General features: G+C 37.8%; 3 protein-coding genes across 3 annotated transcripts; 2 read left to right on the forward strand and 1 right to left on the reverse strand.

The window, feature by feature from the left end:
* The first annotated feature begins 12 nt into the window (after nt 1-12).
* Nucleotides 13-1357, forward strand: LOC112094050. Its single transcript, XM_024174015.1, has 4 exons — nt 13-537; nt 616-667; nt 761-847; nt 945-1357. The coding sequence occupies exons 1-4, from the start codon at nt 13-15 to the stop codon at nt 1355-1357; spliced, it is 1077 nt and encodes a 358-aa protein (XP_024029783.1).
* A 1042-nt stretch (nt 1358-2399) lies between these two features.
* Nucleotides 2400-7287, forward strand: LOC21395082 (U-box domain-containing protein 43). Its single transcript, XM_010110919.2, has 5 exons — nt 2400-2621; nt 3570-4903; nt 5053-5356; nt 5506-5996; nt 6109-7287. Exons 2-5 carry the CDS (start codon nt 3671-3673, stop codon nt 7111-7113), a joined length of 3033 nt encoding a protein of 1010 aa, XP_010109221.1. The 5' UTR covers nt 2400-2621; nt 3570-3670; the 3' UTR covers nt 7114-7287.
* Nucleotides 7288-7382: 95 nt separating this feature from the next.
* Nucleotides 7383-11097, reverse strand: LOC21395083 (oligopeptide transporter 6). The gene is made up of 6 exons (XM_010110920.2): nt 10541-11097; nt 9719-9816; nt 9035-9604; nt 8669-8927; nt 8373-8555; nt 7383-8280 (listed from the first exon to the last, which is right to left on the reverse strand). Exons 1-6 carry the CDS (start codon nt 11066-11068, stop codon nt 7666-7668), a joined length of 2253 nt encoding a protein of 750 aa, XP_010109222.1. The 5' UTR covers nt 11069-11097; the 3' UTR covers nt 7383-7665.
* Nucleotides 11098-12580: the final 1483 nt, after the last annotated feature.

The raw sequence follows: 12580 nt of genomic DNA on the forward strand, positions 1-12580 counted from the left end.
AAACAGGTCACAATGTGGAATGGAGGGCATTCGAATGCGTCGCCTAACAACCCAGTGAGCGACGACTCGGATGATGAATATGAGGCAGCTGCCGTCGCGGCTGTCCTCTGGTATTACCACACATACATGGAGAGACCCCCACCTCGACCTAAGCACACCTCCGCGTTGACAGGTATTATGCGTGTTGATTACTTACTTGATGGCCACGATGACATAATTCGGAATAAGATTAGGATGGGCAGTGACTGTTTTAAGCGTCTTAGTTCACTACTAGAAGGTAGAGGACTACTGAGACCCACTAGGAATATGAATGTAGACGAACAGCTTTTTATCTTCCTATATATTGTCTCACAAAGCCAAAGCAATAGGGAATCACAGGACCAATGGCAGCATTCGGGATCCACCATTTCCAAATACTTCCAGGTAGTATTGGATGCAATATTTAACCTGCGCCATGATTTTATAACACCCCCGAATTATAACATTACTGATCCAGTCATTGCGGCGCATGGAAGCAAGTATTTGCCATGGTTTCAGGTATGACAATATGAATGAGTCATATGCTTATCAAATTAATTGACGTAATTGATAATAGTTGTTGTTAATTGATTACAGAATTGCGTTGGAGCCCTTGATGGGACTCACGTCCCTTGTGTTCCACCACCCGGTAACCCCGAAGTATGACGGAATAGGAAGGGTTTTTACTCCCAAAATGTGTTAGGGGTATGTTCATTTGACTTGAAGTTTACTTACATCTTAGCTGGATGGGAGGGCTCTGCCCATGATGCGCGCGTTCTTGCGGATGCAACAAGTACAAGAGATAAAAATTTCCCAAATCCACCGCCAGGTATGCGAACAACAATCCTTGCTATACATTCAATATAGAATAAGTATTGTCGGTTGGTTGTCAGAACTTAATTATTGATTTGTAATGGTTAATATAGGGAAATACTACCTTGTAGACTCTGCCTACGCGAATACCAATTGTTTCTTGGCGCCGTACCGGGGGAGCACATATCACCTTCAAGAGTATAGGGCAAGACGTGGCCGTCCTCGAACTCAGCGTGAGTTGTTTAATTATACGCATTCGTCCCTAAGAAATTCTATTGAGCGCACTTTCGGTGTTTGGAAAGCACGGTTCCGCATACTAAAGTGCATAAATAATTACCCAATAGAGAAACAGATACAAATTCCTGTTGCTTGTGCCGTGCTTCACAATTTCATACATATGTACAACCATAACGACGAGCTACTAAACCAGTACACACGAGACGGAGTACCAGTTGTTGATATTGATCCGGAGAATGCGGATCAAGATGTTAATCAGAATCACAATCCTGATCGGGCAATGGAATAAAATCACAACTCCGCAAATCGTAGGGAAATGAATATTTTGAGGGATGAGATGGCTGCTAGCATGTGGGGGGCATTAGAAGCATATCGCAATCGGTAGTTACATATATTTGTTTCGTAATTTCAACGATTAATATGAGTTTGTAATGCTAAACTTATGGACGTTTTTATTATTATATATGAATGTATGTGTTTATGGTTTCTCTCTTTAAAAAAATTCATGTCAAAACTTGCTAAAATTGGAGTTATGTTTTTTTCAAAGGTGAACACAAAACTCAAGTTTAACATTCACAAACTAACTAAGTGAACACACAACTCAAATTTGAAACTCAATTCCAATTAAACTCACTTTTTTAACTCTAATCTTGAATTTCAAACTATTGAAAAGAACGCACCCTCAGTATTCCCGCGTCCAAACGAGCCGAAAAGGGAATTTTTGACCGTTGCGTTGGCGCCATTTTCACCAGAATCTCTCTTTATTTTTATTTAATTTGGTTTTGTGGGGTACACTTAAACGCGGTTGTTGAGAGCAATAACGTGTTATTTACTCTCCGCGTGTCAAACGGGGTTTTGCTAACAAGAATAGACAAAATTCCATGAAAATTTCCGTACCGTACGTGATTAATGACGTGGCTGCATATGATAAGGTGGATTTTTTTAACTGAGAAAAAGGAAGGGCATTTTTTTAGCATCTTTTTCAAAAATGACTATTTTATTTATAAAGTCAATTGACTTACCATCAAATCAGTTTTGATAGACTCACGATCAATCAGTAAAATTAATTAATTATTAATTAATATTAATTAATAATAAAATAATTATTAATTTAATTAATAATTAATAAATCGTTAAAATCAATAAGTGATTAATTGTTAAATTAATTAGTTATAAATAGATAAGTTAACTAGATTGATTATTAAATTAATAACACCGATTGTTTTTACAGTTTTACAGCATTTATGAAAAAATCTTTTAACAAAGGATTATTTATGCTGAAAAAACAACGTTTAGAGGGGGGGAAAAAAAAAGAGTTGGACCATAATACTTTATTTTAACAAGTAAAGGAGACGGCAAGACCAAAAACTGTTGACTTTATTCTCATGAGTTTGAGGCAGAGACAATTTGCTTCTCAACGAGGCTAATGGCGGCCTATAGTTGTTCTCTGGTTTGGTTTAGGCTTAATCCCGTAAAGTTTGCAATATTTCTCGGAAAATCAAGCCAGACAAAGATACCCCTCTCTCTCTCTCTCGTTTGACTTGTTGTGTCAGGTCTCTCTCTCTCTCTCTCTCTCTCTCTCTCTCTCTCTCTCTCTCTCTCTGTTTCTGTTAAGTCACTGCAAAGCTGTTTTCTTGGTTATGTGAGTAAGCTGTTTTCTGTCAAGTTGAGTAAGCTGCATATTAGGTGGTTCTAATATGCTGTTTGGTTGCCCAGAATTTGAGTAGTTTAAAGGGAAGAAAAAAAAACACAGAATAGAAAATGCGATTTTGGCTGTTTAGTGCCTGAGAAAGTGATGAAAAAAGGAAAGAAATGAAAAACACGTCGTCTTTTCTTAGCTAGCAAACGGAGCATAATATGTGAAGGCTCGCCTTTTCGCTATTTCATCTTATTTTGATTTTGATTTGATGGCCTCAGAGAGCAGATTTTTTGTTCTCGCAATTTTTTTTTGGACCAAATTAATATAATAACCTTTAGCTGATTATGAGTAGTTATGACAGAGTCAATTGATTTAATAAGAGAAGAATACTTAGAACACGAGGATCAATGTTTTTGTTTCTTTTTCATTATTTCGCTGGCTTCTTTAACAACCAAATAGTGTAATAAATATAATCCATATATATATATATATATATGTTTATATTTGTTCATATAGGGATATATGTCTTTCCAGATTATGGTACGTGAAGAAGAAAATGAACAGAGTGATTAGCATTATCAGTTCCTCAACCATGAACATTGTATCAATTTGGTTTATTAAATTTTTTTCTTGGCAGATTACTTTCTAAATTTTGATTTTTAATGGCAGTTATAGTCTCCAACACTAAAATAAACAAATCATTTATGAAATTTGACATAGTAATTACGTCCCAATTACATAATAAACTTACAACATTGTAGCTCTGATGTGATAAGAAAGTGAATTGGGCTTTTGTTCTTTATTACTAGTTCTGATTCTGATATGATAATAATGTGAATTGGATTTTTGTTCTTATCAACAGCAAACTGGTCAGGATTCCACCTTTTTCTAGCTAAATTGTGATTCAATTAAAGCTCAAGGAGTGTTTTTTTCTTTGACCATATATTTTCATCACATCAGACAATGGCCAAGGATGTTATAGTCAGTCTCTCACTGATTCCAGCTTCTGAGTTACTCTCTCACATTGTCCTTGACTTATTGGAAACTGCACAAGCTGCAAAACAAGTACTCTTTCAGAAAGAAAATTTTAGCGCATTCTCAACATACTTGGAGAAAATCTCGGCCATCTTGAAAGAGTTGTTGAAGCAAAACCTCAACCATTTGGAGAGCTTCACGAATGCTCTAGGGATTCTCGACCGAGAGTTGAAGGTTGCTAATCAGTTAGTTGTAGAGTGCAGCAAAAGGAACAAGGTTTATCTCTTAGTTAATTGTAAGAAGATTGTTAATCAATTAGATAGAAGTACTAAAGGGATTAGTCGAGCGCTGAGCTTAATCCCTCTGGCTTCTTTGGATGTCTCGTCGTCAATAAATAGCCAGATTTGCAAGCTGTGCCAGAACATGTTGGATGCAGAATACCGGGCAGCTGTGGCTGAGGAAGAGATCTTGGCAAAGATTGAGTTGGGAATACAAGAGAGGAATGGCACTCGATCTTATGCGAACGGTTTGCTAGTTCAGATTGCAGAGGCTCTTGGATTGTCCACTGAGCAGTCAGAGCTGAAAAAGGCATATGAGGAATTCAAGCGCGAGATAGAAGACACCAAGCTGAGGAAGGAACAGGAAGAGTCTTTTCAAATGGAGCAGATAATTGCTTTGCTTGAGAATGCTGGTGCCACGACATCTGCTGAGGAGAAAGAGAAGAAGTATCTTGAAAGGAGAAACTCTTTAGGCAGTCAGCCTTTGCAGCCTCTTCAAGGGTTCTATTGCCGCCTCACTCATGACGTTATGGTGGACCCAGTTGAGACTTCCTCTGGCCAGACATTTGAGAGAAGTGCTATAGAGAGATGGATTGCAGAAGGGAAAAATCTGTGTCCCTTGACAAATATTCCCTTGGGCACTTCGGCTCTACGGCCAAATATAACTCTTCGGCAGTCCATTGAAGAATGGAGAGATAGGAACACTATTATCACCATTGTATCCAATAAACAAAAACTCCAATCGAGTGAAGAGGAAGAAGTCCTGCAATCCTTAAGCAAGCTGCAAGAGTTGTGCGCCGAAAGAGATTTGCATAGAGAATGGGTGACCATGGAGGACTACATACCAATTCTCATCGGACTTCTTGGTGCGAAAAATCGAGAAATAAGGAGGCATGCTCTTAGCATCCTTTCCATCCTTGCAAAGGATACTGAAGAGAATAAGGTAGTGTCAAACAACCTTTTTTTGTGTGTTTTCTCTCATAGTTTATTTCAAGAGGTGTAGAGTGCTTATTTGACTTGGAATACTATAATGGTTTTTGAATTGAAGATAGAAGATACTTTCTATTCATGAACCAAATTACTGTTTGGCAGGAAAAGATCGCTAACGTTGATAATGCATTGAAATCCATTGTTCACTCACTTGCACGCCAACATGAGGAGAGTAAGTTGGCATTGGAATTGTTATTGGAACTATCTACAAGCATTGCAGCGCGAGATACGATGGGAAATATTCAGGGCTGCATACTTCTCCTGGTGACTATGTTAAAAAGTGGAGATATCCAAGTTGCAGGAGAGGCACAAGAGCTCCTAGAGAATCTGTCTTTCCTTGATCAAAATGTCAAACAAATGGCGAAGGCAAATTATTTTAAACCATTGTTGCAGCGTCTTTCTTCAGGTATTCTGGGAAGTCATATTGTAGGATTCTTCAATGTATGATTAAAAAAAATATATAGCATAAGAAGGGGCTAAGATTGCAGGGAAAATCTTAAATTCACTTCTAATCTTTTAAACGCTTTTGTTATTGTGGTTTATGATGTGATGCAGGACCAGAAGATATTAGATTGAGCATGGGTGAAACTCTGGCAGAAATCGAGCTGACTGATGACAGCAAACTATCTATCGTTCAAGACGGGGCATTGGGGCCAGTTATTCAAATGCTCTCACACAGTGACTTGGAGATGAAGAAAGTGGCTGTTAAATGTCTTCTGCAGCTCTCTAAGTTACCACAAATTGGCCTGCAAATTATTAGAGAAGGCGTGGTCGCACCGCTGTTTGAAGTTCTCTATCGTCACAGCTTACAACTACCGGCATTGCGTGAACAGGTTGCTGCAACAGTTATGCATCTTTCCATATCAACCACCAACCAGGAATCTAATGAAGAGCAGGTTTTGTTGTTGGAATCTGAGGAAGACATCTTTAAGCTTTTCTCCCTCGTATCTCTAACTGGTCCTGATATACAACGAAACATTCTCAAGACCTTCCACGCGTTGTGCCAGTCTCCTTCTGGTCTAGACATCAGAATGAAGTTAAGACAGGTAGCCGTTTCATGATCTTAGAAGGCAAACTTAAAAACCATCGTATAAAAGAAAAATAGAAGTTCCTTTCTTAAATGATTAATGGATTTTTACGTTTCTACATGATTCGCAGCTATCCGCCGTCCAAGTTTTGGTTCAACTGTGTGAGGCAAATCATCACGCAGTGCGAGCAAATGCTGTGAAGCTCTTATGCTGCCTGATGAAAGATGGAGATGACAACGCCTTCTTGGAGCATGTCAGTCAGAGATGCATTGAGACCTTGCTCAGGATCATTGAGACATCTAATGATGTGGAGGAGATTGCTGCTGCACTTGGTATTGTAGCTAATCTTCCAAAGAGTCCAGAGAGAACTCAGTGGCTTCTGGATGGAGCGGCGCTTCGAATCATTCACGCATGTGTCGCTGATGGGAATAGAGATGCCTCGTACAAAAGGCAGGTAGTGGAGAATGCTGTTGGAGCTCTTTGCCGCTTCACAGTATCCACAAACCAAGAATGGCAGAGGAGAGTAGCTGAAGCCGGCCTCATAAAGGTGCTGGTACAGTTTTTAGCTTCCGGAACTGCTCTCACAAAACAAAACGCAGCCATTGCACTCAAGCAGCTTTCAGAAAGTTCAAGAAGCCTGAGCAAGCCAGTTAAGAAACTTGGGATTTTCTACTGCTGCATTTCTTCACCTGAAACTAGTTGCGCTGCGCATTTGGGCATCTGCAGCATTGAGTCTTCATTCTGCATTTTAGAGGCTAATGCGGTTGACCCCCTTGTGAGAATGCTCGGAGAGCAAGATGACAGAACCTGTGAGGCTTCTCTCGACGCACTTATGACGTTGATTGATTCCCAAAAACCCCAGGATGGCAGTAGGGTTCTTGAAAATGCTAATGCCATTCCAGCAATTATAAAGTTACTGAGTTCAAACTCTGTAAGACTGCAAGGGAAGTGTCTAAGGAGTCTAGAGATGATATTTCAGTTGGATGAGTTGAAACGAAAATATGGAAGTTTAGCTCAGATGCTACTAGTTGACATTGCTCAAAAGAAAGCTGATGATCTAAAAGAGATCAAATCTCTAGCTGCCAAAGTACTCGTTCAATTGGGTGTGTTAGGTTCCCAGTCTTCTTTTTTCTGATTAAAAGATTACTGTAAATTCTTGATTGTTCTCTTCGAGGAGAAATATGTAGATTAATTTTTAAACTTGAAACCTCATTCTAGCGATATGCATATATTGGACAAAATTTTTGAAGATTGGCGTGGGAAGTTGTATAATTGAAATTGTGATCTTTTTTTTTTTTCCCCCCGTGTTTATACCTGAAATATTCTTATTTCCATAGACTCGGATGCGCGAATATTGATTCTATAGTACGATGTAAGGGGTGTTCATGGAAGCTTTTTTTTATTATTATTATATTATTGTAAATTACAAGGAGTTCTCAATAGCAGTAGCAGATAACAATGGAAAACTGTATAAAGCATGATCACGTAATAAAGAAGATTGAAAAGAACAATTTCTAGAAAATGCTCAATTAAATCTATAACCACATTGCTCATAAGTTTTTGGTCGTGCATGCAGTTTTTGAATATTAAACTAAAGCGTAATAGGCTATTTACAGAGAGAAGAAAAAGAAAAAGAAATATCCTAGTGTAGAACAGCCTAAAAACTAAACGCAAGAAAACATATGAATTAGAAAACTGGACAGCCATCCACAATGATCCCCGGTGCAGTTGGACAAGCAGCCAAAGGACAGCTCTCCGGATTGTTTCCCCACCAGTTAAGACCAATGTTTTGAGCTCCAAGAGCAAGGAATATCAGTATTGTCATGAAAGCAGTTCCGGCGTCCAGACCCCCGGATAGGACATAGTTGTTGCGCTTCCACCAGTTTGGGTGGTACCGGTACATGTAATACCCGGAGAAGAATCCGACCGCAATCCAACTTGTAAAGTTCACTGCGGTAGCTGGTGGCATCATTGATGTGGAGCCTAAGAGGATGGGCATGTGGATGAGGCGAATCCACTTTTGTTGTGGAAAGGCCTTGTGCGCCATCCAGACAAGGATAGGGGCAATGGCACCAGCAAGGAAGAACCAGTTCACCAAGCCATACTCACCAAGGTCTCCGAAGATCCTGCGGGGCCCAACGAGTCCCCAGATGACCGACGCGTCGTAAAAAACTCGATCCATTGGACAAGTCCAAGGGCTGTCATGTGGCAGCATGGAGGTGTCACATAGGTGAGGGATCTCCTCCATCAGCCACCATGCAGTTAGAGTATATATCATCACTGAAACAAGAGTTCCCACAACCTGCATATTGCAGAAAGCTGCTTTAGTTTCTGATATTCCAAAAAACTTCGAAAGACAGAAGAAGAGAAAAGCTTGACATAAAAAAACTTCACCTGTGCCATGAACATTGCCCTTGGCGGAATCTTCATGTAGTGACCAAGCTTGAAATCTGCTACAAAGCTTAGAGCTTGAGCCATGCTTATGTAACCATACACCTTGAAGCACATGTTAGCAACTGGGCGTTCCGGGTAGATGTACCCGATTATGTATTCGGTGATCACATTCAAACCCGGTTGCTGTTTCAAGGAAAAGATGCAGAAAACAAGAAAATCAGTAAAGCTACATTCATTAGATTCACAAGCTTACTAAAGATAAAGCTCAAAAATAACTAAAAGTTTGAAATTTGTACCTGGTTTGTTGTGGCTTGGATGATCCCAATTGGAAGAGTGAACACAATTGCAATGCCACAGGCAAGCAGTACTCCCCACCAAGGTAATTGGAGTGATTCATTGTAGTATTCGCAGGCAAAGATGATGAGACCAATATTCACAACAAGAATGACAATAAACCACCAAGCAGGCACTGACTTGTACTTCTTCATAAGCTTTGCGTGTATATCCAATTTGTTACCGCCTCGAAAGGCCCTCGTGGTTTGCCTCCACAAGTCCCTGCAGCAACCAAAATTAGGTCCAAAATCCAATGAAACCTCATTAACATAAATCTATCCAAAGAAGCAGTAACTATTATATCATCACTATGGATATTAGTGTATTACCTTCCGTTGAAAAATAGAACATGCACAAGTGTAGCGGAGAGTGTGGCAAATCCAAGACCATATGTCATTGCAAAGAAGGTGCTCAAGTTTATAGGCCCGACCTTCGCGTAAGTACTCCGGTCAAGATGGAACTTAGGATCAATAATGTTCAGGATGTCGTAGTCAGAACCGTTGGAGGTGAAAAGGCCGCTAGAGAATATCGGGAAGGTCTTGGCATTGTAGACATTGTACCAATAAGTGATGGGGGTCATGACATACATTATGAGGAGAAATCCAATGGCTACATTTGCGGTAGCAAACCATGGACTAGCCAGAGGGCTACCGAGGTAAGATGAAATCGTCGACCAATCAATCCCAAAAGAAAAAAGTCCGAGACCTTGCATCCCGGAACCTATTTGTTGCCACGTGATTGTCTTGGGAGCAACCCAACAGACCCAAGAGATGGATGTCAACAACAAGAAGAAATATCCAGGAAGAATGTAGTAAGCAAAGCTGCAAATCAAGACTATCATGAAATATTGTGTACGGCTTGTGACACCTTTAACTCTTTTCTCCTTCTCATGAAGAGCTCTGCAGCGTTCAAAATTTATATATATATATATATATATATAATTAAGTATTGAATCAATAAAAAAAAAAACCAACAAAAGAGAAAAACAAAAAACTAGATATGAGTTTAATTACCTGAATAATGAGACTTGAACAAGGTTAGAGGGCCACCACATCTCTGGGGGCTCAACAAGATATTTTCTGAAAATTCCAGCCCAACCGAACCCCAATACCTGTAAATTAGAATTATTAAACATTACCAGAAAGAACATGAAAAGAATTTCCCATATAATTAAGCAGTAAACTTCAAAAACATAAGATTAACAAACAAGTATAAACTGAAACTATCTACAGTTTTTCAATGTGTAAAACAAAACACAAGTTATGCAAACAGTACAATAACCAACAGAGAGGGAAAAAAAAAAAAGTGCAACATAAAGTTTGTAAGCAATCATTCGCTACTTTTCACAATGCTCATCCATTATCCTTTGTTCTCTTAGAAATTACTATTAAAAAAAAATCAATAGTTCCCTTAACAATTACTTTCTTTTTTTTTTTGAAATCTTTTTCAATCACAAAATTCACACTTCATAGATAAAAAGGACACCAAAAAGCTGGAAACACTCTTTTTCTTTAATTAAATCTTTTATGATTTCCTCTATGAATTATCAATCACAAAAAAAAAAAAAAAAAACCAAAACAAAACAAAACAAAAAAAACTTATTAAGATCCCGTTCACTTCGCTGATTCGAGTTTAGAATTTAAATTTTTTTACAATAAAAAGCTCTTACAAACAATCACATCTAATTTTTTTACTACGGTAAAAAGTTCTCACATAAAATCATATCTCAACTCAAATTCTAAACTCGTATCAACAAAGCGAAGTGAAGTGAGCGAAGTCTAATTCTTTTTCCCTAAAAAGTCAAATTAAAAAAAAAAGCATGAAAACAAACTAACCTGAGTGGTGAGCATAACAATAAAGGCAGGCAAGAAAGTGAGCTTCCTCTTGTACAAGAGCTTAACCGCCGTCAAAATATGCGTGGCGTAAACAGTCCCAGCCCCAGAATTCGCAAATATGGTGATCAAAACATGTTCTTTGATATTAAACGGCCCAGGATTCATCGTAAACTCAAAGGGCGTGCCTTGAAGGAAGAGCCTTGTGGGAAGAGATTTGGCCATCAGATGGCCAAGTGGGACCACCGCGATCTGGGCCGAGATGGAGGAGATTATCAGCGGCTGGGTTCTGTACCAAAAGAACTGGTTCACGAACGAGAGAAGAACGCAGGAGGCCAAACCCAGGACCCACATTCTGAACGTCAACACCGGCATTGTGGGGTCGTCGGTTTTTGGCACCGTTAGATCCACCTGCTTCACCACGCGTTCGTCGGATGATTCTTCGTGATTATCATCGGTGGTGGTGATGATCTCCGGCGCCGTCCGCTCGCCGTCGAACACCGCCATTGGTACTTCGGCTTGCTCGGCCATACTTGCGTATGCGGGTGTGTGTAACGAGGAGAGAGAGGAGATGGAGTGAAAAAAAGAGCAGGAGAGGCGGTTTATATATAATGCGGAGAGTGTGTACGTAAATTAAAAATACTATAGGGGTTGTACAAAAACAAAAAAAAAAGATTCCGAGGAATCCTAGCTGAAGAAAAATCCCAACTGTAGCCAGTGGGGTAGGACTGTTGTTTGCCAGCTAAGCCATTGACTTTAGATGTTTTTAAAATTTTTATTTTATTTTATTTTGGGATCCCTTTTATTTTTTCATTAATACCATAAATTTGTTTTTGATAAAAACTAAAACGGAGTTTCTCTTGTACTACGTTTTATCTATAGTTTTAGTTTTTGATTATTAAATTTACTTAAAATTATATTAAATTAAAAAAGTATTCATAACTTATAAATTTTAATAGAGATTTGATGATTGAAAAATAAAAAATTATCGGTAATTTATTTTTACAGAAATTATTAAAAAAAGTCTCAAATTAAAATACCAAAAAAAAAACTACTAGATATTAACATGTGATCGAGATATATATATATATATATATATATAGGATAGCTAATACAAATTTAATTTTTAATTTAAAAAAATTATAAAACCTGAGATGTTATTCAATTAGTCAATTTCGACGGTTGGATATTTATGAGATGTTATGTTATGTTTTTGTGCTCTAATTAATTTGATTAATATTATTGTAATATGATGTTGAGATATGCGTAACACTATGATATATCCTCAAAAGGATGTATCCTCTACCACAAAAAATTTCTTTTAATTGTATAGGGTTTGTGCCTTCGTGGAAATTTTAAAAGTCATTTAAGTAGGTATTGATGAGCAAAAAGTAAGGGTGGGTATTAAAGGCTACTTGCCAGTTTATCGCAAAAAAAAAAAAAAAAAAAAAAAAAAAAAAAAAAAAAAAAAGGGGGGATTAAAAAGGTTTTTCTTGAAATTTTTAAAAAAAAAAAAAAAAAAAAAAAAAAAAAAAGTAGTGGGTATTAAACGTGTTACTTGCAAGTTTATCACAAAAAGAAAAAAAAATAATAAAAAAAAACAACAAAAAAGAAAAAGTAAAATGACAGTTTGGCTTTTCCTTTTCAACCCTAAATTTATTTTCTCGACCTTTTGGGTAGCATTTGATATGTCCTAGTTCTACCACCATTTGAAGTTGAAAATTAGGCTTTATTTACTTTACGGATTCGAGTTGAGATGTGACATTTTCTGATAGCTTTTTACTGTAGTAAAAAAAGTTAAATATGACATTTTCTGAGAGCTTTTAACTGTAAAAACTTAAAACTGAAAATTTAAATCGGTGAAATGAACGAGACAATTATTGAATTGTTTTGCTTTTTATTGTTGGTAAAGATAACGTTCACAATAAACGTGTTTAAATAATCAGATACCAATCTCGTGATAAATGTTGGTGAACAAAATAATAAATACCCCTTTTGAGAAGAGATAAAAAAAATAGAGAGAGAGAAAAATCCCGATTACTG

Source organism: Morus notabilis, unplaced genomic scaffold (assembly GCF_000414095.1).
Source record: "Morus notabilis unplaced genomic scaffold, ASM41409v2 Scaffold879, whole genome shotgun sequence".
NCBI classification, from domain to species: Eukaryota; Viridiplantae; Streptophyta; class Magnoliopsida; order Rosales; family Moraceae; genus Morus; species Morus notabilis.

Coding starts and splice junctions, on each gene's coding strand:
- LOC112094050 (XM_024174015.1), top strand. CDS start 13: ATGTGGAATGGAGGGCATTCGAATGCGTCGCCTAACAACCCAGTGAGC. Junction 538..615: donor AGTATTTGCCATGGTTTCAG/GTATGACAATAT, acceptor AATTGATTACAG/AATTGCGTTGGAGCCCTTGA. Junction 848..944: donor TTTCCCAAATCCACCGCCAG/GTATGCGAACAA, acceptor TGGTTAATATAG/GGAAATACTACCTTGTAGAC.
- LOC21395082 (XM_010110919.2), top strand. CDS start 3,671: ATGGCCAAGGATGTTATAGTCAGTCTCTCACTGATTCCAGCTTCTGAG. Junction 4,904..5,052: donor AGGATACTGAAGAGAATAAG/GTAGTGTCAAAC, acceptor ACTGTTTGGCAG/GAAAAGATCGCTAACGTTGA. Junction 5,357..5,505: donor GTTGCAGCGTCTTTCTTCAG/GTATTCTGGGAA, acceptor GATGTGATGCAG/GACCAGAAGATATTAGATTG.
- LOC21395083 (XM_010110920.2), bottom strand. CDS start 11,068: ATGGCCGAGCAAGCCGAAGTACCAATGGCGGTGTTCGACGGCGAGCGG. Junction 9,817..10,540: donor TTGTTATGCTCACCACTCAG/GTTAGTTTGTTT, acceptor TCTAATTTACAG/GTATTGGGGTTCGGTTGGGC. Junction 8,556..8,668: donor TCCAAGCCACAACAAACCAG/GTACAAATTTCA, acceptor TCCTTGAAACAG/CAACCGGGTTTGAATGTGAT.